This window comes from Hyperolius riggenbachi, chromosome 2 (assembly GCF_040937935.1).
Source record: "Hyperolius riggenbachi isolate aHypRig1 chromosome 2, aHypRig1.pri, whole genome shotgun sequence".
Taxonomy (NCBI): domain Eukaryota; kingdom Metazoa; phylum Chordata; class Amphibia; order Anura; family Hyperoliidae; genus Hyperolius; species Hyperolius riggenbachi.
Window position 1 is genome coordinate 205,646,844 of NC_090647.1, and position 22,341 is coordinate 205,669,184.

The 22,341-nt window shown below is 46.3% G+C and overlaps 1 protein-coding gene across 2 annotated transcripts in view; it reads right to left on the bottom strand.

Moving 5' to 3' along the window:
* ARGLU1 (arginine and glutamate rich 1) overlaps window positions 1-20,167 on the bottom strand; it is a 37,126-nt gene extending 16,959 nt beyond the window's left edge. For both annotated transcript variants that reach the window (XM_068268016.1, XM_068268015.1), the window contains exon 1: window positions 19,716-20,167. In XM_068268016.1, coding sequence (XP_068124117.1) covers window positions 19,716-20,038 — 323 coding nt within the window. In that variant the 5' untranslated portion in view covers window positions 20,039-20,167. The remainder of the gene's footprint in view (window positions 1-19,715) is intronic.
* Window positions 20,168-22,341: the final 2,174 nt, after the last annotated feature.

The following is a 22,341-nucleotide window of genomic DNA, read 5'->3' on the forward strand; positions in this document are numbered from 1 at the left end:
TTTTGTAATTAAAAAAAAAAAATACAATAAAAAAAAAACATAAATAGTTACCTTAGGGACTGAACTTTTTTAAATATTTATGTCAAGAGGGTATAACACTGTTACTTTATAAACTGCGGGCTTGTAATTAGGGATGGATGCAAAACTGAAAAAAATGCACCTTTATTTCCAAATAAAATATTGTCGCCAAACATTGTGATAGGGACATAATTTAAATGGTTTTATAACCGGGACAAATGGGTTAATACATTTCATGGGTTTTAATTACAGTAGCATGCTTTATTTAAAAACTATAATGGCCGAAAACTGAAAAGTAATAATTTTTCCCCACATTTTTTCCTATTTTCCCATTAAAACACATTTAGAATAAAATAATTCTTGGCATAATGTCCCACCTAAAGAAAGCCTAATTGGTGGCGAAAAAAACAAGATATAGTTCATTTCATTGGGATAAGTAATAATAAAGTTATAGACGAATGAATGGAAGGAGCGCTGAAAGGTGAAAATTGCTCTGGTGTTCAAGGGGTAAAACCCCTCAGTGGTGAAATCTAGTTTTTAGGTTTTTACTGTTTCATAAGCGTCAATTCACCAGAGAGCATTTACTAAGAGAAAAAAGGTAGGTAGTTTATCTCATGAGGTATTTTAACACTCTGGAGTCAATTCACCAGTGTGAGAGGACAGAGAGAAAAATGTTCGATAGCAGGGGATAATGGAGAGATATGCATGAGGAAAGTGTGAGAAAGCAGAGAGTTAGGTAATCAGTATTCATGATTTACATGGGATACTTTTCCTCTCTGTAAGCTTGAAAGTGAAGCATTGTGGGTAGGAGGCGGAGTTTTACCACTACGTGACCAGAGTATTCCCGCCGGATCATATCATAAATCATATCAAGAGTGAGTCTGAACTTCTTCACCACCTCGGTCTCAGTAAAATTATCAAGAACTGTTCTCTCACGAAAAATACGAGGGGCGATTAAACAGACCCTCCTCCTGAGCCTTCGTCTCCTCATAATAGAAGCAAGCTCTAAGGCCTAGTGCACACCAGAGCGGTTCGGCTGCGTTTTGCGATCCGCTTGCGGCTGCGGATACGCTTGGGTAATGTATTTCAATGGGCTGGTGCACACCAGAGCGGGAGGCGTTTTGCAGAAACGCATACTCCCGGGCTGCTGCAGATTTTGGATTGCGGAGGCGTTTCTGCCTCAATGTTAAGTATAGGAAAAACGCAAACCGCTCTGAAAAACGGCACTTCAGAGCGGTTTGCCAGGCGGTTTTTGTTACAGTAGCTGTTCAGTAACAGCTTTACTGTAACAATGCAAGAAATCTACTACACCAAAAACGCTTCACAAAACCGCAAAATGCTAGCTGAAACTCTACAGAAAAATAAGAAAAAGTGTTTCAAAATCTGCTAGCATTTTGCGGATCTGCTAGCGGTTTTTGGTGTGCACCAGGCCTAACAGAGTAAGCTCAAAAGGCTCCATCTTCCACAGCAGCAGCTGCTGTGTGAAAACCACGATATCTCCAGGTTCATTCAGGGGATAAAAGAGATGAAAAAATAACGAATGGCCACACCCCCTTTCTTCCCTGGTGAATTGTGATTTGGAGAAAAACTAACTACTAACTATCACTTATTTATCTCATACTTATCTTACATTTATCTCTTGCATTTCTCTCTGTCGATATTTTCCCCTATACTTCTGGAGAATTGCTATTTGGAGATATCACAGGAGGTAAATTACCTCCCAAGAGATAAATAGGTTGGTAACCTCTGGTGAATTGACACCATTGTCTCTGCTCGATGACACTTTCATTGCAGAATGCTAGAGCTCAAATCTATAAATTATTGATCCTTTTTATCTTTCCTGCTCTTAGAAGCTATTTACTAACAGGAAAGTGTTTTATGGCTGTAATTTCTTATCAGTGAGGGTTGTGCTATAGTGTAACCCAGTCTGACCTAGTCCCGACCCAGACAGAAACTGTCACTTGCATACCTGATGTTTAACCCTTTTAGGCAGAGAAAGAAAAAAGGAACACAGCCTAGTTATTTGTGTGCTTGGCACTGTACATACACGTTTTTCTCATGTCACCTCGGTTGTCCTTTAAGAAGGTCTCACTGTACAGCATCTCCCTATGCTACTAAAAGACTCTGATCAGCACTTCAAGCTATAGTTCTGGTCACAAATAGTGAATCTATCAGCAGAAACGAGTGGTCAATTGATTGAGAAATCAGCAGCCAGTCTCTCCCTGTGATCACAGACAACTTTGTATGTAGGTTATGATGGGATCGGACAGGCAAGTGAAGTGTGTAAAGTTTTCTCTCCTGTAAAACTACAGCTGAACAAGAAATGAGGCTACAAGACTCAGGCCACTTTCCAATAGGAGGCTGAAGGCCATGAATTCAGCGTGTCATCTGCGCTTGTGCTCGGAACAGGCAATGAAGAGGCAGTCCATCTATGGAGTCGCATCTAAGCAAGTGCTCAGTCACGACTCAGCTTTCTACTGCCTATCAGCCGCCCTTCTTACGGTCCCTGTGGAAGCAGTTATATGTACGCACATTTTCTTCTCCGACATTTTTTTGTTAGAAGTCCATGTGAGCTGTTTTTTTTCAGGTGAATTATATTCATAAAGTATGTTAATTTTGAGGCAGCTAAATGACTTTCAGTACAATAGAAACTAAAATGCAATGTTTTGGTTAATTTGCATATATTCAGCAGTGATGCACTGGGAGACATCTCAAGCTCAATGAATTATTGCAAATTCTTTCTGTTTTACGAAAGCAAACTTCGTTTTCCTTAGTTACTATGCAGAGGCCTTGTAGAATTGGAAGTACAACCAGGCAACTACTGTAGGGATGTGAAATTTATCCCACTATGTCCTCCCGCTCACCGAACCTCAGCTCCAAACTTGTCACCTGAGAGATGGAGTTTTTGATCCCTGACAGACAACAGCCCACATACATGTATGAGGCTTTAGCCTTCTTCCTCTTCAATCAAGCTTCCTGTGAACTACAAGTCTGCATCTGAAAGTAGAGCATGCTATGCCAATACAGCGATTGAGACACTTTAGCAGAGTATAGATCAGTGTTCCCCAAACCTGTCCTCAAGGCCCACCAACAGTGCATGTTTTGTGGAAATACACACAGGTAGTTAATCAGCTCTGCTGTGACACGAATTACCTCACCTGTGGATGTTTGTGGTTTGCTGCAAAACATGCACTGTTGGTGGGCCTTGAGGACAGGGTTGGAGAACACTGGTTATAGATGTGGAGGGGGATGTGTCAAAACCAGAGGCAGTCTGCTTCATGGAACATCAAAATTACTGGGAGCTGCAAATACAAGCTCTGTTTACCAGCATGCTCAGCTGCTATTCCCATGTGCCACCCTTGTGGAGAAGAAATGTAGCAGTCTCTCCCTTGTGGATATTACCAGGCAGAAATGATAAAATAATCTCAACCTAAAACATGTGAAAGGGGCTGCTAAGAAGAACACAAAGCCTCACCAAATTCAAATAAAGCTAGAGGGGCCTCTGCAATCTCAGTCCCAAACTCAGTACGAGTCCCACAAGTTTGCTGTATGTTACTTTGGGACTCTCAGATATGCATCAAACTTTTCACAAATCTGCTGTCAGCTGATTTTACAAATCTTCCTGTACACAATAATAGGTATACACTAGAGATGTCGCGAACGGTTCGCCGGCGAACGGTTCCAGGCGAACTTCAGTGGTTTGCGTTCGCCTACCAAAGGCGAACTTTCCCGGAAGTTCGATTCGCCCCATATTGCTCTATTGAGCAAAACTTTGACCCTCTACATCACAGACAGCAGACACATTGTTGCCAAACACACTGCTCTCAATGCTGGAGGCCCCCCCCCCCCCCCCTCCTCCAAGCAAGGTCCTTATACCATTTGACTCACTTGTCTGCCTACACTTATTAGTTACGGGACAGCTGCTACACACTCTGCTGGGGTGATTTTAATTAGCCTCTTGTGGGCCACTCCTCCCTCCCTTCTACCAGAGGGAGGAGGGTCTCACCTGCCAGGGAATTCCAGTATTTCAAAAACCAGCTTACATACCGTGACGGGGATTTGAACCCAGGTCTCAGTGTATGGTAGGTAACTAACATATCCATTATACCACCAACACTACTAGCTGAAAGTAGCTGAAACTAGCCTAGCATGTACCATTTATGCTCAATGCAAGAGAAAAATTAGACAAGACAAATAACATTTATATGCAGCCACTAGGGCACACTCTATAGGCAGTAGCAGTGTTAGGAAGAGTTGCCTAAGGTCTCCTACTGAATAGGTGCTGGCTTACTGAACAGACAGAGCTGAGATTTGAACTCTGGTCTCCTGTGTCAGAGGCAGAGCCCTTAACCATTACATCATGCAGCCACTGCTTACAGATATGTAGCCAGACATGGCATTGTCTTTTGTGTTCAACAGTTGTCCAAAGAGAACCCCAGATAGCCAGGTAGATTCATCCCTCTCTCTATCCCCAACACTACATGCTGAAGCCAGCCTAGCAGGTACCATTTATGCTCAAAAATACAATTCCGCGGAAAGCGGTGACCATCCCTACTAGAGAGAGAGATATGAATCTACCTGGCTATCTGGGGTTCTCTTTGGACAACTGTTGAACACAAAAGGCAAGGCCATGCCTGGCTACATATCCATATGCAGTGGCTGCATGGAGTAATGGTTAACGGCTCTGCCTCTCTGCCTCTGACACAGGAGACCAGAGTTCAAATCTCGTTTCTGTCTGTTCAGTAAGCCAGCACCTATTCAGTTGGAGACCTTAGGCAAGTCTTCCTAACACTGCTATCTTGTCTAATTTTTCTCTTGACAACTGTTGAACACAAAAGACAAGGCCATGTCTGGCTACATATCCGTAAGCAGTGGCTGCATGGTGTAATGGTTAAGGGCTCTGCCTATGACACAGGAGACCAGGGTTTGAATCTCGTCTGCCTGTTCAGTAAGCCAGCACCTATTCAGTAGGAGACCTTAGGCAAGTCTTCCTAACACTGCTACTGCCTATAGAGTGTGCCCTAGTGGCTGCAGCTCTGGTGCTTTGAGTCTGCCAGGAGAAAAGTGTGATTATAAATGTTATTTGTCTTGTCTAATTTTTCTCTTGCATTGAGCATAAATGGTACATGCTAGGCTAGTTTCAGCTACTTTCAGCTAGTAGTGTTGGTGGTATAATGGATATGTTAGTTACCTACCATACACTGAGACCTTGGTTCAAATCCCAGTCACGGTATGTAAGCTGGTTTTTGAAATACTGGAATTCCCTGGCAGATGAGACCCTCCTCCCTCTGGTAGGAGGGAAAAGGAAGAAGGGTAGGAGGGAGGCCTAAAATTGAACCTAAAATAGGGGTTTATGTGAAATCTAGAATTTTGCCTGTGACTTTTGATGTGTATTTCACTCAATCATGTCTGCCTCCAGGTATTAGAGCCCTCGAAACATGTTTTCTATCATTTTTCCAGTCGTCAGAATGTTTTCTATTTTTCAAAGTTCGCCTCCCCATTGAAGTCTATTGCGGTTCGCGAACTTTTTCGCGAACCGAACCTTTTGCGGAGGTTCGCAAACCGAAAATCAGAGGTTCAAGACATCTCTAATATACACATGCCTATGCTGAGAACCCACACTCATCACCTTCTATATATTTCCTTTTCACACCATTCAAAATTTGTATCAAGAAATCTAACGCGAAACTAATTTAAGCAAAGCTAGCCATCACTAACCATCATAAATATCCAGCTATACACACCCTCATGCTAGACAATAACATGGTTCAGTGTCCTGCCTAGTAAATAAAAAAGGACATCTAAACTTCACACCAATTCTGAAATAATTAATAACCAGCTAAACTACAAATGAAAAGATGATTTTAATAGCAGTTATAAGTTACATAGCACTGAAGCATGTTCATAGCAATGTAGCTAAAACCGAACTATACTTTAAAAAAGCCCCACTTTTTATCTAAAGCAATCTGAAATGATTTGCTCTTTGAAGTATGCATTTCCCTTATTTATTCCTGGCAATACCTTGCTGCAATGGAGCTCTGGGGGCTCTTCTGGAAAATGATAAATGCTGGCAAAAGTTTTGCCCTTAGATTACAATAAACATCAAATAAAGCCTCTGGCAGCAGGGCTCCAGATTATGTTGTGCTTGAAGAGGACAGCTGACAATGTTCAGGGCACTGAATGCATGACTCTACATGGCTGAATTACAAATTAGCAAACCTCATGCTGGGAATACACCATGAGAATTTTTGGCAGATAGATGGTTCGATAGATAATTTCCGACAGGTCCGATCTGATTTTCAAATCGTTTTTCTGATCAATTTCTCATAGAAGTGAATGGAAACCGATCGGAAAATAAATAGGCTGAGAAATCTCATTGCGTATTCCCAGCATTACAGGATTTTTTAAATAGTGTTTGCTATTCAGTGGCGCATTTCTGCAATCTTTATTTGGGTGAATGCTAAATATAGTGTGTGTGCTGGTAGGCTAGTGCATTGGCAGTTAGCAGGATGCACTGTACACACATGGACAAGCCCTCCTGCCCATAGGCTGACACACACACAGACTTTTGGCCTAAAAACCAGGCCAAAAGGCTCCAGTACACCAACAGATATGTGAAGCAATAGTTTACGTAACTTAAAAATTGACCAAATACTGCCACTGCAGAATTTGATTGGTCCATTTTCAAACATGAACTAATTTGCATTTCCACAAGTTTCTCTAGTATGTCTGCCGGTAATCAGGCACCCGCAGTTGCCGTAATTTACCACTCAGGCCGTATACTATGGCTTTGTGGCAGAGAGTGAATTAAGGTGGGGGGGGGGGGCACCACTGCCCACTTTTTTTTTTTTTTTTTTAGAGACCGCCAGAACATATCTTCCCAAGTAGTAAGGGATCTGTATACCAAGTTTGGTTTAAATTGGTCAAATTGGATCAAGGCATTTTTGAGTGATGGTGGCGCATACACATAGATTACCAAATATATATCTATCTTTATCAGACAAGGGCACAATACACTTTTCCCCCTTATTTTCTTCAAGTTGATATTTTTACATCTTATCAATAAAATACACTTTAAACCCCCAGCAAGTAAGAAAATACACAAAATCCTATTGATAGCACTTTTCACCTACTTTTTGGTACTTTTTCAATTGCAAAGGGCTAAAAGTTACTTTACGTCTGCTTACACAGAGGGACGTTACAGTTGCACGTTAGTGCAGCCTGTAACGCTCCCCCAACGCACAGCAATGTAACACAAGTGGGCTGTTCACACTGCCCACGTGCCATCTTCCGAAAGTGCAGCATGCTACGGCGTTACAGCGGCTTAAGCCACATTACACTGTTTGCACATGCTCAGTCATGTTGGGGAGGAGCGGAGAGTGGCCAGGCACATGGCTAATTAATATTCACTGCACGTTGTTCCTGGTGCGGCCGCTCTGTGCGGCGATTGGCCGGCGGGACCACGTGATGCCGCATGCGTCCAAGAGTACGCATCACGGACGCCAGAGTGAGCTGCACAACGTGCCTCACTCTGACGTCCACATCGAAGAGCACCAGGCCTTGCGTTAGGTGCACGTTAAGCGACCTTAACGTAGCACCTAACGCAACGTCTTGGTGTGCAAGTAGCCTAAAGGAAGATGAAAAATGATCTCATAGGTCAGTGGTTCTCCCCAGGCTCTTTTAGCCGGGTGCTACACCCGGCTAGTTGTGGTGAGTACCCGGCTGTCATCTGCTCACCACCTCCTCTGCTGTAAGCAGAATTGTGCAGAGAAGTGCCGGCCCTGCATTCTCTCATCTTGCCCCACCAGGATACTTTTTCATGCCACCCGGCTACTTTTTCATGCCACCCGGCTGGAAAAAAATTCTGGAGAGAGCACTGTAGGTGAAAACTCAGGAGAAAACGTTAGCTACGCAAGGGCCAGGGGTGATGACAGCTAAACACAGCTTTTCATCTAACTTGACTGTTTCCTCTGATTAATGTCCATTTTCCATTGGTCATGACCACCCATTATCTGCAGTCTGCTTATACCTGTACTCGGACAAGCAGCATACAGTTCTCTATGAAGAGGGCACAGGGAGAAGAAATCCTTTGCTGCAGTGGAATACATAACAGGTGAAAACACACACAAATGGCATATGGGCCCTTCTGTTTAAAGTGGACCTGAACTCTTGCACAGGACAGAAGGAAACCATATAGAAATGCACCCTGTATGTATTTACAGAGTTTAGCCTGTCTAATTCCCCCTCATCTGTGACTAAGCAGAAGTTGTAATTTGATCCATCAGCTGTATCAGCTGCCTGCCATGGCAAAGAGCTAATTGGTAAACACAGGATGTTAAAAATATGGCTGCTTCCATGAAAGCAGAAAGTAGACACAGCAGATTTATTGCAGGATTTGTATCAGCTGTAACAAAGAAATGTTTTTCTTTAAAGGGAACCTTAACTCAGAGGGATATGAATGTTTCCTTTTAAACAATACCAGTTGCCTGGCAGTCCTGCTGATCTCTTTGATTGCAATAGTGGCTGAATCACACACCTGGAACAAGCATGCAGCTAATCCAGTCTGACTTCAGTCAGAGCACCTGATCTGCATGCTTGTTCACTGGCTGCCGCTAAAAGGATTAATAATAATGGCAGTATTTGTATAGCGCCTTTCTCCTGTCGGACTCAAAGCGCTTGCGAGGCAGCCACTAGAGCGCACTCAGTAGGCAGTAGCAGTGTTAGGGAGTCTTGCCCAATGAACTCCTTACTGAATTACTGGCTTACTGAACAGGCAGAGCCGAGATTCGAACCCAGGTCTCCCATGTCAGAGGCAGAGCCCTTAACCAGTACACCATCCAGCCACTGCATTAGGGCCCGTTTCCACTAGTGCGCCACACTTTCGACAGGAAAATCGCAGCAACGAATCCGCATGCGGTTGCGTTGCCGTTTCTATGCAGATTTTCACGTGGAATCGCTCGCGGTTTGCACAACGTGATTTTAACTATGTCCATGCCGGCAAGCATTCACATTGGTTTTCAAGCTGTAACGCAGAGAAAAACGCAAAACAAAACGCTTGCGGTTTTCCTATTAAATTACCGACAAATCGCGTGCGGCGTGCGAATTCTGATGGGTCTGCCGTGCAGATTTTTTCTGCACGACAAACTGCACAGAATCCCACACAAGTGGAAACAGGCCCATTCACTTGTGTTGTCTATGCGAATCTGCATAGGGACCGGAGCTATGCAGGAGGCGGGGGAGCACGCAGACTGACAGTACAGATGTAAACAGCCCGCACAGCACGGCTGTGATTTATGGGGATAGCAGAGCGCAGGGGGAACTCAGGGGGGATCTGGATAGCAACAGAGGATGGGCAATATAAGCAGAACCAGCCTATGTGGATAGCATTGTCAGAACCCCACCTCGGGTTCTCTTTAAAGAGAACCCGAGGTGGGTTTGAAGAATATTATCTGCATACAGAGGCTGGATCTGCCTATACAGCCCAGCCGCTGTTGCTATCCCAAACCCCACTAAGGTCCCCCTGCACTCTGCAATCCCTCATAAATTACAGCCACGCTGCTGACAAACAGCTTGTCAGAGCTGGTTGTGTTTATCTCTATAGTGTCAGTCTGCTGCTCTCCCCGCCTCCTGCAGAACTCCAGTCCCCGCCTGCACCCCTTCCCTCCCTGCTGATTGGAGGGAAGGGACAGGGGCAGGAGCTATGCAGGAGGCGGGGGAGCAGCTGAGACTGACACTACAGATGTAAACACAGCCTCACAGCACGGCTGTGATTTATGAGGGATTGCAGAGTGCAGGGGGACCTTAGTGGGGTTTGGGATAGCAACAGAGGCTGGGCTGTATAGGCAGATCCAGCCTCTGTATGCAGATAACATTCTTTAAACACACCTCGGGTTCTCTTTAACCTCCCTAGTGGTATTGACAGATATAGCCGTCCATAAAATCATGCTGTGAACTGTATAAACGTGCATACACATCAATACTCTCCTGCACTGTATACTAGACCCTTGCTTGACACATTTTGGCAAGTTACAGGAAAAAAAGTTTTAAAAATACATCACTATTTGCACAGAAATCCTGAACGCCAGGGAGGTTACGAGCAGAGATGAAATTCTGAGTTCAGGTCCACTTTAAGATGGCAAAATTCGGTTTTATATAGCATTTTACTAAAAGGACTTTTTTAAAATCCTTTTTAGATCTTTATACAAGCCTAGGAGTTCTGGTTCACCAGAGCTTGCTGGGCAATCTGTAACTCTGGGTGTTTCAAGTCCTACCCCATACAGCCATATTAATCCATGCCATGCACCGATGAGGACCAACCAGCCTGATGCTGGAAAGACACCAAAGAGCGATTTTACGGGCGTTTTAGATTTTTTTAAAAAAAAAAACGCTCCCATTGACTTGCATTAAAATCAGGGCTGGGGAGTCAGTACAAAAATCATCAGACTCAGTTTATGAATCCTCCGACTCCAGGTCCCCAAAAGTGCTCCAACTCAGTCTAATTTTTACAAAGGCTACGGATTCGGTTTAAAAATCATGCGACTGAAACCACCGTCTCTAGGTACCCAAAATTGATCAGACTCCTTGACTACACAGCCCTGATTAACTTACTGTACCTGTACACACTGGTGCGATGCGCTTTTTCTATTCTCATGAAGGCTTGCGATATAAAAATTGCATGCAATTTTAAAGATGCAGCGCAAGCGAAGCAGTGTGTACAGGCCCCAACAGTAGTTCCAAAGAGCTGTTCAGTCAAATAGCCTTGCCGACAGACAGTACTCTGAAACAATGAGCCGGATGGTGGAACAGGAATCAAGAGACTTCCCTCCATCCAGGTAAGTATTACACTTGAAGTGAATTTTCTCACTTGAGGATTCTCCCACACCATCAGAGCACAACCTTGACTATCTGAAGTGAGAGGGATAAGGAGGCCGATATGTTTCTTTCCATTTAATGCTGGAGATACACGGTACGTTTCTGTACCGTGTATCGAGCAGCTGATCCGGCCAACTGATAATATTCAGCTGGTCTGATCAGGCTGCTTGACCCGCGCCCGCTTGATCCCCGCTGGCGGACAATGGCAGGGAATCGAGCAGCTGATAAGGAGCGCCGGCGGGGACGAGCAGTAATCGATCCACGGGGACGAGCAGGGAAGCGGCAGGAGTCGCTCCGGCGGCTAATCGGCAGCCGAATTGACCCATGTATTCCTGGCATAAACAATGCAAACTGCCTGACTCTCCTGCTGATCCTCTGCCACTGAGGGCTTGTTCACATTAAGGGCATTTTCACCTTTTTTTAAGCGCCAGCGATTTTCAAAATCACCCTTAAAGCGCTTGTGCAATGATTCCCTATATGGGTGGTCATACATGGTACAATTTTTCATTTTTCTGTCGATTAGATAATTTTGTTCGATTATTCCTTTAGATCAAATATAAAGATTTTTCCAGCATGTCCAATCTGATTTTTCTCAAAAAAACAAAAACGGGATAATCGTTCAAATTTCTTCATCGAAAAAAAAATATTTTCAACTTTCATTCGATTTGATCATTTAGATCGAATAAACGAGATAATCAAATGTTTTTATTGTACCATGTATGGCCACCATAAGAGTGTTCACACTTGAGCAGTTCGATTACGACCCGCTCACCAAAGCGGTGCCTGTGCCATTTTTGGGGCGATTTGCCTCAATGGAAGGTATAGGGAAATCGCAAATTGCTTGAAAAAAGCGCTTTGTAAAGCGATTTCCCCAGCTCTTCTAAGAATACATTGTATTTATTCATTTCCGGGTCAGAGAGTTCACTTCCTGAACACAATCGCTCTGCAAAAGCGCTTTACAAAAATCCATAGTGCGCAGGTAAGCGCCAGGAGGCGCAAAAAAATATTTTTTTTTAAAATCGCAAACCGCTGCTGTCCGACCATTTTAGATGTGAACAAGGCCTAATGCCTGGTACACTCCATGCAATTTCCCATCACAGATGGATCAAATCAATTATTTGTGACAGATCAGTTTTTCTGATAGATTTTTTTTCTATAGCAGTGATCGGAAAATCGCTCAGAAAAACGATCGGAAATCAGCAGGGGAATTATTTTGGTCGCTGCTTTGTGTTTGGTTCTCTTCTCCACTGAGTACTAAGGAAGAGATAGGAATTCAACTTTAGGTTATTTTTTTGCTCCACAGGAAGAATTCCTTTGGACAGACCTAATCAGGTTTGGAAATATTAATTATCCGACACTCCTATGCAAAGTCCTTGTGCTGCCCAGGGGAATTAACATTAAGGCTGGTTTCACACCAGGACGTTGCGTTAGAGGGGACGTTAAGGTCGCATAACGTGCCCCTAACACAACGGCTGGTGGTGTTGGAGCAGGACGCTGCCAAGAGCCACGTTACAAGCAGCTCTTGGTGCGCCTGCTCTGTCGGAGGCACTGCGGAGACCACGTGAGCGGAGCTCTCCGCATCACGTGGTCCCGCCAGCCAATCAGCGGCCGCTCCAAGAAGAAAACACTGCAAGTGCAGTGAATATTAAGTAGCCATGTGCCTGGCTACGTAGCGGCCTCTCCCCGCCCCCAAAATAAAAAAACCCACCTGTACTGAGCATGTGCAAACAGTCTAACGCGGCTTAGCCGCGTGTAAAGTACTGCATGCAGTACGTTATCTGGACGTGCTGTGTTACAATGTAACGCAATGTGGGCACTGTGAACAGCCCATTGATTTTTCATTGCTGTGCGTTGGGGTGCGTTACAGGCTGCTCTAACGTGCGCCTGTAACGTCCTCAATGCCAAGCCGCTGCAGCTAAAGCTAACAAATTTTGGGATGCATAAAAAGGGAAATAAAAACTCGAGATGCTAGCATAATATTGCCCCTGTTTAACTCTCTAGTAAGGCCACATCTGGAATATGGAATTCAGTTCTGGGCACCACATTACAAAAAAGATATTGCAGGTTTAGAGCAGAGCAACAAAATTGATACGTGGGATGGAAGGTCTCCCTTACCAAGAAAGGTTAGATAAACTGGGTTTATTTAGTCTAGAGAAAAGACGCCTTAGAGGAGATCTAATTAACATGTATAAATACATCAAAGGGCAATATAACAGCTTGGCGGATGAGCTTTTTGTCCCTAGGCCTTCTCAAAGGACTAGAGGACATGATCAGCGCATGGAGGAAAAACGTTTTAGCCATTTATTTAGGAAAGGGTTCTTTACAGTAAGAGTGAATAAGATGTGGAATGCATTGCCACAGGAAGTAGTTATGGCAAACGCTATACCTGCATTTAAAAGGGGCTTAGATGCTTTCCTTGCGTTGAAAGACATCCATGGCTACAATTACTAGGTAATGCCTAATGATGTTGATCCAGGGATTTTATCCGATTGCCGTCTGGAAGGAATTTTTCCCTTTTGGGGCTAATTGGACCATGCCTTGTAAGGGTTTTTTCGCCTTCCTCTGGATCACCAGGGATATGGGAGGGAGCAGGCTGGAGTTGTACTTTGTACTGGTTGAACTCAATGGGCGTATGTCTTTTTTCAACCAAAATAACTATGTAACTATTAAACCAGCCTTAGTATGGTACAAAGACTGGGCGCTGTCTCGCTGCTGGTTTATTGCTTATGCAGTCCCGCAATATACATCCATCAGAAAGTAAATATGGGGTGGCAGGTGGGTGCGGGCACAGCAGCGCTTGATCACATGCTTTCCAGGGATAGAGCGGCATGGTTTATTATTGCATGTGACTCATTGAGCCAACAGCAGCAAGTCCTAACTTGTTTATATACTACAAACACACTTTCCGGCACAGGGGCCAACGAGCGACAAGCGGGGCGGGGCTTCAGTGATAACCTGGAAGACCTTGCATGCCGCTCTATCTCCAGACAAGTATGCGACCAAGCGCTGTTCTAGCGTGAAACGGCTGTTGTGCCCTCCCTGTCACCCCTGCACCCACCACTTCCCATCCATGTTCACATTGTGATGAGTGTACATGGCTGTACTCCTGAACAAGCAATAAACCAGCGGTAACAAAGTGCCTAATCTGTGTTTGTGTACCATACCTACGTGTTTCTTCACTTCCCCAACACTAAGCACGTCTTGCTGGAGCTGCAACATTAAGTGGAAAACAGGTGAGACTTGATACATTTGTTTTGAATGGTGGAGCATCCTTGTATTAAAGCCCCGACCTGGTGCCGAGTTTTTCTGTACCTGTGTGTTGGGTTTCTTAAAATTTTGTATGCAGCAAGTGAAACTGGCTAGTTGAATTTCATACAAAGTCAGAATGTAGATGCTGCCTAGGTGAGCAGACCATATACGGTCATGACCATAAAAAGTTGTTTCTGCTGGCAGCCATCTGAATGGGGCTTACATTGGAACGCACAGCTTCTACATTGCATACAGTTGCACCGCTGGCCCCATTCACTGAAAATAAATGGGAAAGTTAATTATACAGTTGATTCAGCGGCTAAAGGATACCCGAGGTGACATGATGAGATAGACATGGGTATGTACAGTGCCTAGCACTCAAATAACTATACTGCGTTCCTTTTTTCTTTCTCTGCCTGAAAGAGTTAAATATCAGGTAGATAAGTGGCTGACTCAGTCCTGACTCAGACAGGAAGTGACTACAGTGTGACCTTCACTGATAAGAAATTCCAACTATAAAACCCTTTTCTAGCGGAAAATGGTTTCTGAGAACAGGAAAGAGATAAAAAGATTAAAGTTCAATGAATGTGTCATTGAGCGAAAACCATAAAACAGTTAAAACTTAAAAAGTAGATTTAAACATAAGATACAAAACTTTGGAATATCTTAAAAAGTCATTTTTAGAAGGAAGATAGATTACAATTGTTTATTTCCGCTTTGGGTGTCCTTTAATGAATTTCTTTGCTCTGCAGTGGAAAACTCTCAGGCCCATTCACACTGGGGATCGTAAAACAGCAGCAATTTTTTTTCATGGTACATGCATATTTTTTTTAATTGAACATTTTCACGGTGTTTGAGCGATCGCTTTGCATTTGTGATCGCTCAAAAAAATTGTGAAAAAGCACTGCAAGCACCGAGTTTACTGCGAATCACCGGCGACCGCGGCAGTGAGATCACTGCTAAATGCTTTACATTACAGTAGAATCTTGTTATAGTAAACCTCTGGACATAGTAAAGTTAGTCCTCAGGCTGCAGCAAATGTGTCAGTATAAATATACAATGTATGGCCAATTCTGATATACCGTGTTCCCCTGAAAAGAAGAGTGTTGAATTTTTACCGCAAAAGATGAGCTAGGGCTTATTTTCAGGTGATGCCTTATATGTCTCTCAGCAGAACATTTCCTGTTCCTTTGTACTGTGCTGTTCCTTGATTTGAAGGTATGCTACTGTACTGATCAGGCACCTGTCCTGTCATCCCAGCACACAGCTGATAACTTTGCTGTGTGGTGGGATGACAGGACTGGTGTCTGATCAGCACTGCAGTGTCCCCACTTGCTGGCTGCCTCTTTCTCCTCTTTAACTTTTGCTATTGCTTATTTTCATGGTAGGGCTTATATTTCACGCATGCTCAAAATTCTAGCTAGGGCTTATTTTCAGGGAAAGATGGTACTAACCTTCCAATATAGTAAACTACTTTTCCTGGTTCCTTGGAATTTACTATAAAGGGAGTCTACTGTACATTATTGCTTTTAAAAAACACTAGCGATCACCGTCAGTAAACACCAAAGAATCAGACCCAGTTATAAGGGGCCCTTAGGGGCTGAACTGTTTGTTTGCAGAAAATTGGTAACACTGACAATTCATACCTGACAGCTGATTGATCAAGCTATCAGTCAGGCCTGGAACCCACCAGGAATTGCAAATATCTCTCAAACACTGGCGCTTTCCAGTGAGATTTCAGGGAATGCAATTTGGATCCCTGCATTGCTGCAGCACTGATTGCAATTTCAGCTACCATAATCTCAATCGCTCCTGTGGAAGCATGGCCATAAGCTTACAGTACCAAAGCATTTTTGAAATCGCTGGGGATTCCTAGAAAGCATAACTTCTGTAAGCGCTCTAGTGGGTCCCATGCCTCATTCAACTTGCAAACCTGACTGGTCCTGTGCAAAGCTGCAACTTGTCCCCCTCCAATTCCAGTGCCGAAGCTAGTATTAAGCCTCATCTACACGAGTAGATGAGGCTGCAATCCGGCGGCTTGATTAGCCGCCGGATCGCCTCTTCCGCCTCCCCGCCGCGTGCGCCGCATTCGATTCCCCGCTCGTCCCTGCCGGCGCCGCTTATCTTCCACTCGATTCCCTGCCATTGACCCTTCGCGGGGAATCGACGGAAGCAAGATCCGTCCTGTCGGATCTTATCAATCGAGCCGCATCAGCGGCTCAATTGATAAGGAACATCGCGGCCGCATTTACGCGTGTAGATGCGGCTTTAGGATATGCAAGATTATGGTTTTAGTGTTATTTTAGATAATGTGATAATAAATGATTGACTTATTTTAATTTTGTTTAGGATATTTTCTTCCTTTACATTTGTCATATTGTCAAGCTATTTATGGTCCTAGACCAAAAGAAAGCATTTTTTTGGTGATTAACCTGGCCTATAGTGTGAATACCCGAAGCTAGTATGTTTAAGGTGAGCAAGGAAGAAAGTCCATAGGGACATCTCCAATCACAGCAACGTCTAATGCTACGTACACACATGCGACAACGATCGTTCGTTGTCAACGACGAACAAACTTTTAATTGACGAAAGAACGACCTACGTAAAGTTCGTTTTAAAAGGTGTGTAACGATCACATCGTTAGAACGAACGTTACATCACGTAAAAGCACCTATCGCGCCTGCACAAAAAATGGTAAGTTCCATGGAGAAATAGTGAAATGCGCATGTCAAGCATAGTACGAACGACCGTTTCCAACGATGTACTACTTTTGCAAACGATCGTTGTTGGGAAAAATCCGCCAAGCTAGATCGTTCGTTTTTAACGACCTTGCTCGTCCGTCGTTAGACTTAATGGTCGTTGGCTGCTTTTTTTTAAACGATCGTCCTTTGAAACGATCGGGGAACGATTGTTTCAAACGACTATAGTCGCATGTGTGTACGCACCTTAAAACTAGAAGTGTTCTACTTGGCTGAATACTGTGGGCGTAGTTTACTACAACCTATCTGAAACCTAGACGTTCAAGAGTGTGCTGTCTACCCAATCACATTAGCGGAATTTCCCTATAGACTTTCTAGCTGGCTCACCTCAACTACACCAGAGCCCCAGTTCCTGTACAGCATAATTCACATAAAGTTGAATTTTATGCAGGCCTGTGGAGTAAGGGCAATCCTTGGGTACCTGGAGTCGTGGTTTGATAAACAGTCGTCGGTTGATTTTCTAACCCACTTTATAACCCTGCAAGGGCTGTGGAATCAGAGCGATTTTGAGTACCTGGAGTCAGTGGTTTCATAAACTGAGGAGTCAGACGATTTTATTGTACCGACTACACAGTCCTGATTTAATGCTCATGTCCAGTGAACAATTACTGCTTAACCATATGACCTCTGCATCAGGTTGGTATGGGCAACTCATTCAGCAGCCACATTACAGAGTAGGGCATGGCCTCTGCACCTGTTTACTAACAGCAACTTATACAGCAGCCACATTACAGAATGGGGTATGACCTATGCATCCAGTTACTATAGGCAACTCCTTCAGCAACCACATTACAGAGTAGGGTATGGCCTCTGCATCCAGTTACTATAGGCAACACATTCAGCAGCTACATTACAGAGAGGTATGGCCTCTGCATCTGGTTACTACAGGCAACTCATTCTACAGCCACATTACACAGTGGGGGTATGGCCCCTGCATCTAGTTACCATATGCAACTCATTCTGCAGCCGCATTACACAGTGGGAGGTATGGCCTCTGCATCTACTTACCATATGCAACTCATTCTGCAGCCACATTACACAGTGTGGGTAAGGCCCCTGCACCTAGTTACCATACGCAACTTATTCTGCAGCCACATTACACAGTGGGGGTATGGCCCCTGCATCTAGTTACCATATGCAACTCATTCTGCAGCCACATTACACAGTGGGGGTATGGCCCCTGCATCTAGTTACCATAGGCAACTCATTCTGCAGCCACATTACACAGTGGAGGTATGGCCCCTGCATCTAGTTACCATATGCAACTCATTCTGCAGCCACATTACACAGTGGGGGTATGGCCTCTGCATCTAGTTACCATATGAAACTCATTCTGCAGCCACATTACACAGTGGGGGGTGGGTATGGACCCTGCATCTAGTTACCGTATGCAACTCATTCTTCAGCCACATTACACAGTGGAGTATGACCTCTATGTAGTTACCATATGCATCTCATTCTGCAGCCACGCTGCAGAGCGGGGTATGGGCCTCTGCAGCCACGCTGCAGAGCGGGGTATGGGCCTCTGCAGCCACGCTGCAGAGCGGGGTATGGGCCTCTGCAGCCACGCTGCAGAGCGGGGTATGGGCCTCTGCAGCCACGCTGCAGAGCGGGGTATGGGCCTCTGCAGCCACGCTGCAGAGTGGGGTATGGGCCTCTGCAGCCACGCTGCAGAGTGGGGTATGGGCCTCTGCAGCCACATTACAGAGCGGGGTATGGGCCTCTGCAGCCACATTACACGGTAAGGTATGGCCTCTGCAGCCACATTACACGGCAGGGTATGGCCTCTGCAGCCACATTACACGGCAGGGTATGGCCTCTGCAGCCACATTACACGGCAGGGTATGGCCTCTGCAGCCACATTACACGGCAGGGTATGGCCTCTGCAGCCACATTACACGGCAGGGTATGGCCTCTGCAGCCACATTACACGGCAGGGTATGGCCTCTGCAGCCACATTACACGGCAGGGTATGGCCTCTGCAGCCACATTACACGGCAGGGTATGGCCTCTGCAGCCACATTACACAGTAGGGTATGGCCTCTGCAGCCACATTACACAGTAGGGTATGGCCTCTGCAGCCACATTACAGAGCAGGGTATGGCCTCTGCAGCCACATTACAGAGCAGGGTATGGCCTCTGCAGCCACATTACAGAGCAGGGTATGGCCTCTGCAGCCACATTACAGAGCAGGGTATGGCCTCTGCAGCCACATTACAGAGCAGGGTATGGCCTCTGCAGCCACATTACACGGTAGGGTATGGCCTCTGCAGCCACATTACACGGTAGGGTATGGCCTCTGCAGCCACATTACACGGTAGGGTATGGCCTCTGCAGCCACATTACAGGGCAGGGTATGGCCTCTGCAGCCACATTACAGGGCAGGGTATGGCCTCTGCAGCCACATTACAGGGCAGGGTATGGCCTCTGCAGCCACATTACAGGGCAGGGTATGGCCTCTGCAGCCACATTACAGGGCAGGGTATGGCCTCTGCAGCCACATTACAGAGCAGGGTATGGCCTCTGCAGCCACATTACAGAGCAGGGTATGGCCTCTGCAGCCACATTACAGAGCAGGGTATGGCCTCTGCAGCCACATTACAGAGCAGGGTATGGCCTCTGCAGCCACATTACTGAGCAGGGTATGGGCCCCTGCAGCCACATTACAGAGCAGGGTATGGCCTCTGCAGCCACATTACAGAGCAGGGTATGGCCTCTGCAGCCACATTACAGAGCAGGGTATGGACTCTGCAGCCACATTACAGAGCAGGGTATGGCCTCTGCAGCCACATTACAGAGCAGGGCATGGCCACTCACATCCTCCGCTGGCGCTCGTACTCGATCTTCTTTTCCTCATCCTCCCGCCTCTGCTTCTCATCCAGGCTGCTCCGCTTGCTCATATTGCGCCCGAATATATCGATACGGTCCGGCGGGGTGGCAGGCCGTTCCCGCTCCCTCCTGGAGGCTGTATTGGAGCGGGACCTGGAGCGAGATTCCCGCCGCCGGCTCCTCTTCCCCTCCCGGGATTTGGAGCGCTTCCTCACCCGCTCCTTCTCCCGGGAGCGGCTGCGCTTCTTGTTGTGCTTGCTGCTTTTGACATGCTTGGAGCGGGAGGAGCTGCGACTACGCGAGCGGCCCATAACTCAGCCCTGCCCGGACACACAGCAGCCGATCCCCGGGGAGCGGCCTGGAAAGAACACTAACGAAAGAGGACAAGATGGCGGACACCCTAATCCTGCGCCACCGAGAGTCTGTCCCACAATGCACAGCGAGGCGCCCAGCACGCAAGCGCAGAGGACCCCACAATGCATTGCACCTACACACGCCAGCCAAGGCTGTTCCACGCAGGCGCTCTGCTACACTGGCCAAGCTTCATGACTGCTGATGGGTGCATTGCTTACATAACACTGTAGCTGTCAGGTTATGGTGGCTACAGATTCTTCCGTTCTTCTATATTGGTCTGAATATTCTCCACTCTTAATGTATCTAGTAAACGTGTGAGGGAAAGAAAAAAAAAAGTTTAATAAATGCATACCAAGGTAGAGGGGCGAGGGCATATGTGAGAAGTGCACCCTGTATACATTTATCTAGTCTAGCCTGCTTTATTCCCCCCTTATTTGTGCCTAATAATCACAAGTTGTAATTTGATTTATTCTCTCCCTGTGTCACATGACTGCCATGGCAGATAAGCTCATTTGAAAGCACATGATTTTAACAATATAAAGTTTCCTCAGAGAACAGTGAAAACATTAGAATAGTGTGTGTTCCTGAGAAAAACTAAAGCTTGGTGTCTGTGTGCAGTTTATCCTCTGTCAGAGATCTGCTACTCAGAAGATAAAGCAGCATCAGACAAGCTATCCCATCTCTTAAAGCAAGGGTCCCCAAACGTTTTCGGTCTAGGGCCGGGTCAACATACTTCAGACTGCTGGGGGGCCGGAACATACATAAAATGATGTTGAAAAACAGTACATTGAATCTAGGTATTTATTCCCCCCCCCCCCCCCCCCCAATCATGCCTGGAGGAGAACTCCCAGCAGCCATGCGGCGCCCGAAGAACATCGTTGTGCATCGGACAGTGAAGCATACCCAGGTAACAACCTGCCATCCAGTTGGACAGCAGTGTCACCTGATGCAGAATTGGATTGGAAGCCAGCGAATGACTGCTCACTGGCTTTACAGTATGTGGATGGATGGGGCCAGCACTGCTATTCTATATGCGGGCCACTGATATTTAAAGGAGCAGTGGGCCGTATCTAGAAGTTATACATTTTGTGTTTGGGGGCCGGAGAAAAAGCCTCGGGGGCCGCATTTGGCACGCAGGCTGTAGTTTGAGGACCACTGTCTTAAAGAGGAACTGTAACGACAAAACGGCCCCTGGGGGGTACTCACCTCGGGTGGGGGAAGCCTCCGGATCCTAATGAGGCTTCCCACGCCGTCCTCCATCCGTCAGGGGTCTCGCTGCAGCCCTCCGTGCAGCGGTGACGTAATATTTACCTTCCTGGCTCCTGCGCAGGCGCTCTGACGGCTGTCGGCGCCGAAGTAGGCGGAAATACCCGATCGCCGTCTGGTCTGCTCTACTGCGCAGGCGCAAGTTTCCGGCGCCTGCGCAGTAGAGCGGACCCGACGGAGATCGGGTATTTCCGTCTATTTCCGTGCCGAAAGTCGCCACAGCGCCCCCCGCTGGAGCCAGCAAAGGTAAATATTGAACTGACAGTCGGCACAGTCGCCGGCTGTTCGGAGGGCTGCAGCGAGACCCCCGTGGGACAGAGGACGGCATGGGAAGCCTCATTAGGATCCGGAGGCTTCCCCCACCCGAGGTGAGTACCCCCCAGGGGATCTTTTTAATGTTACAGAGTCTCTTTAAAGGGGTTCTGTGGGGGTTGTGGAAGAGAAAAACTGACACTTACCTTGGGCTTCTATCAGCCCCGTGCAGCGGTAATGTCCCACGCCGTCCTCCTCCCATCTGCCGTTCTCCGCCGCCGGCCCCGGTCTAAGCGGCATGGGATCCAACTGCGGTTGCGCTAGAGTGGCCGCGCACCCGCTCGCTTCCGCCTGCGTCATCGGAAGCTTACTGCGCAAGCGCAGTACAAAGCTTCGTTGTACTGCGCCTGCGCAGTAAGCCTCAGATGACTCAAACGGAGGCACGGCAACGCGCATTATTCGTCTGTATGTCAGACGAATAATAGCCCGGTGCCGGCTGCGGGGAACGGCGGATGGGAGCAGGACGTCGTGGGACATTACCGCTGCACGGGGCTGATAGAAGCCCAAGGTAAGTGTCAGTTTTTCTCTTCCACAACCCCCACAGAACCCCTTTAAAGGAAATATCAGGCAAAATAAAAACCAGATTTACTTACATAGAGCTTCCTCCAGCCCCTGGAAGCTTATGTGTCCCTCGCTGCATCTTCACTCTCTGCGGGTAGCTCGGGCTGCCGACCTGGCGAGG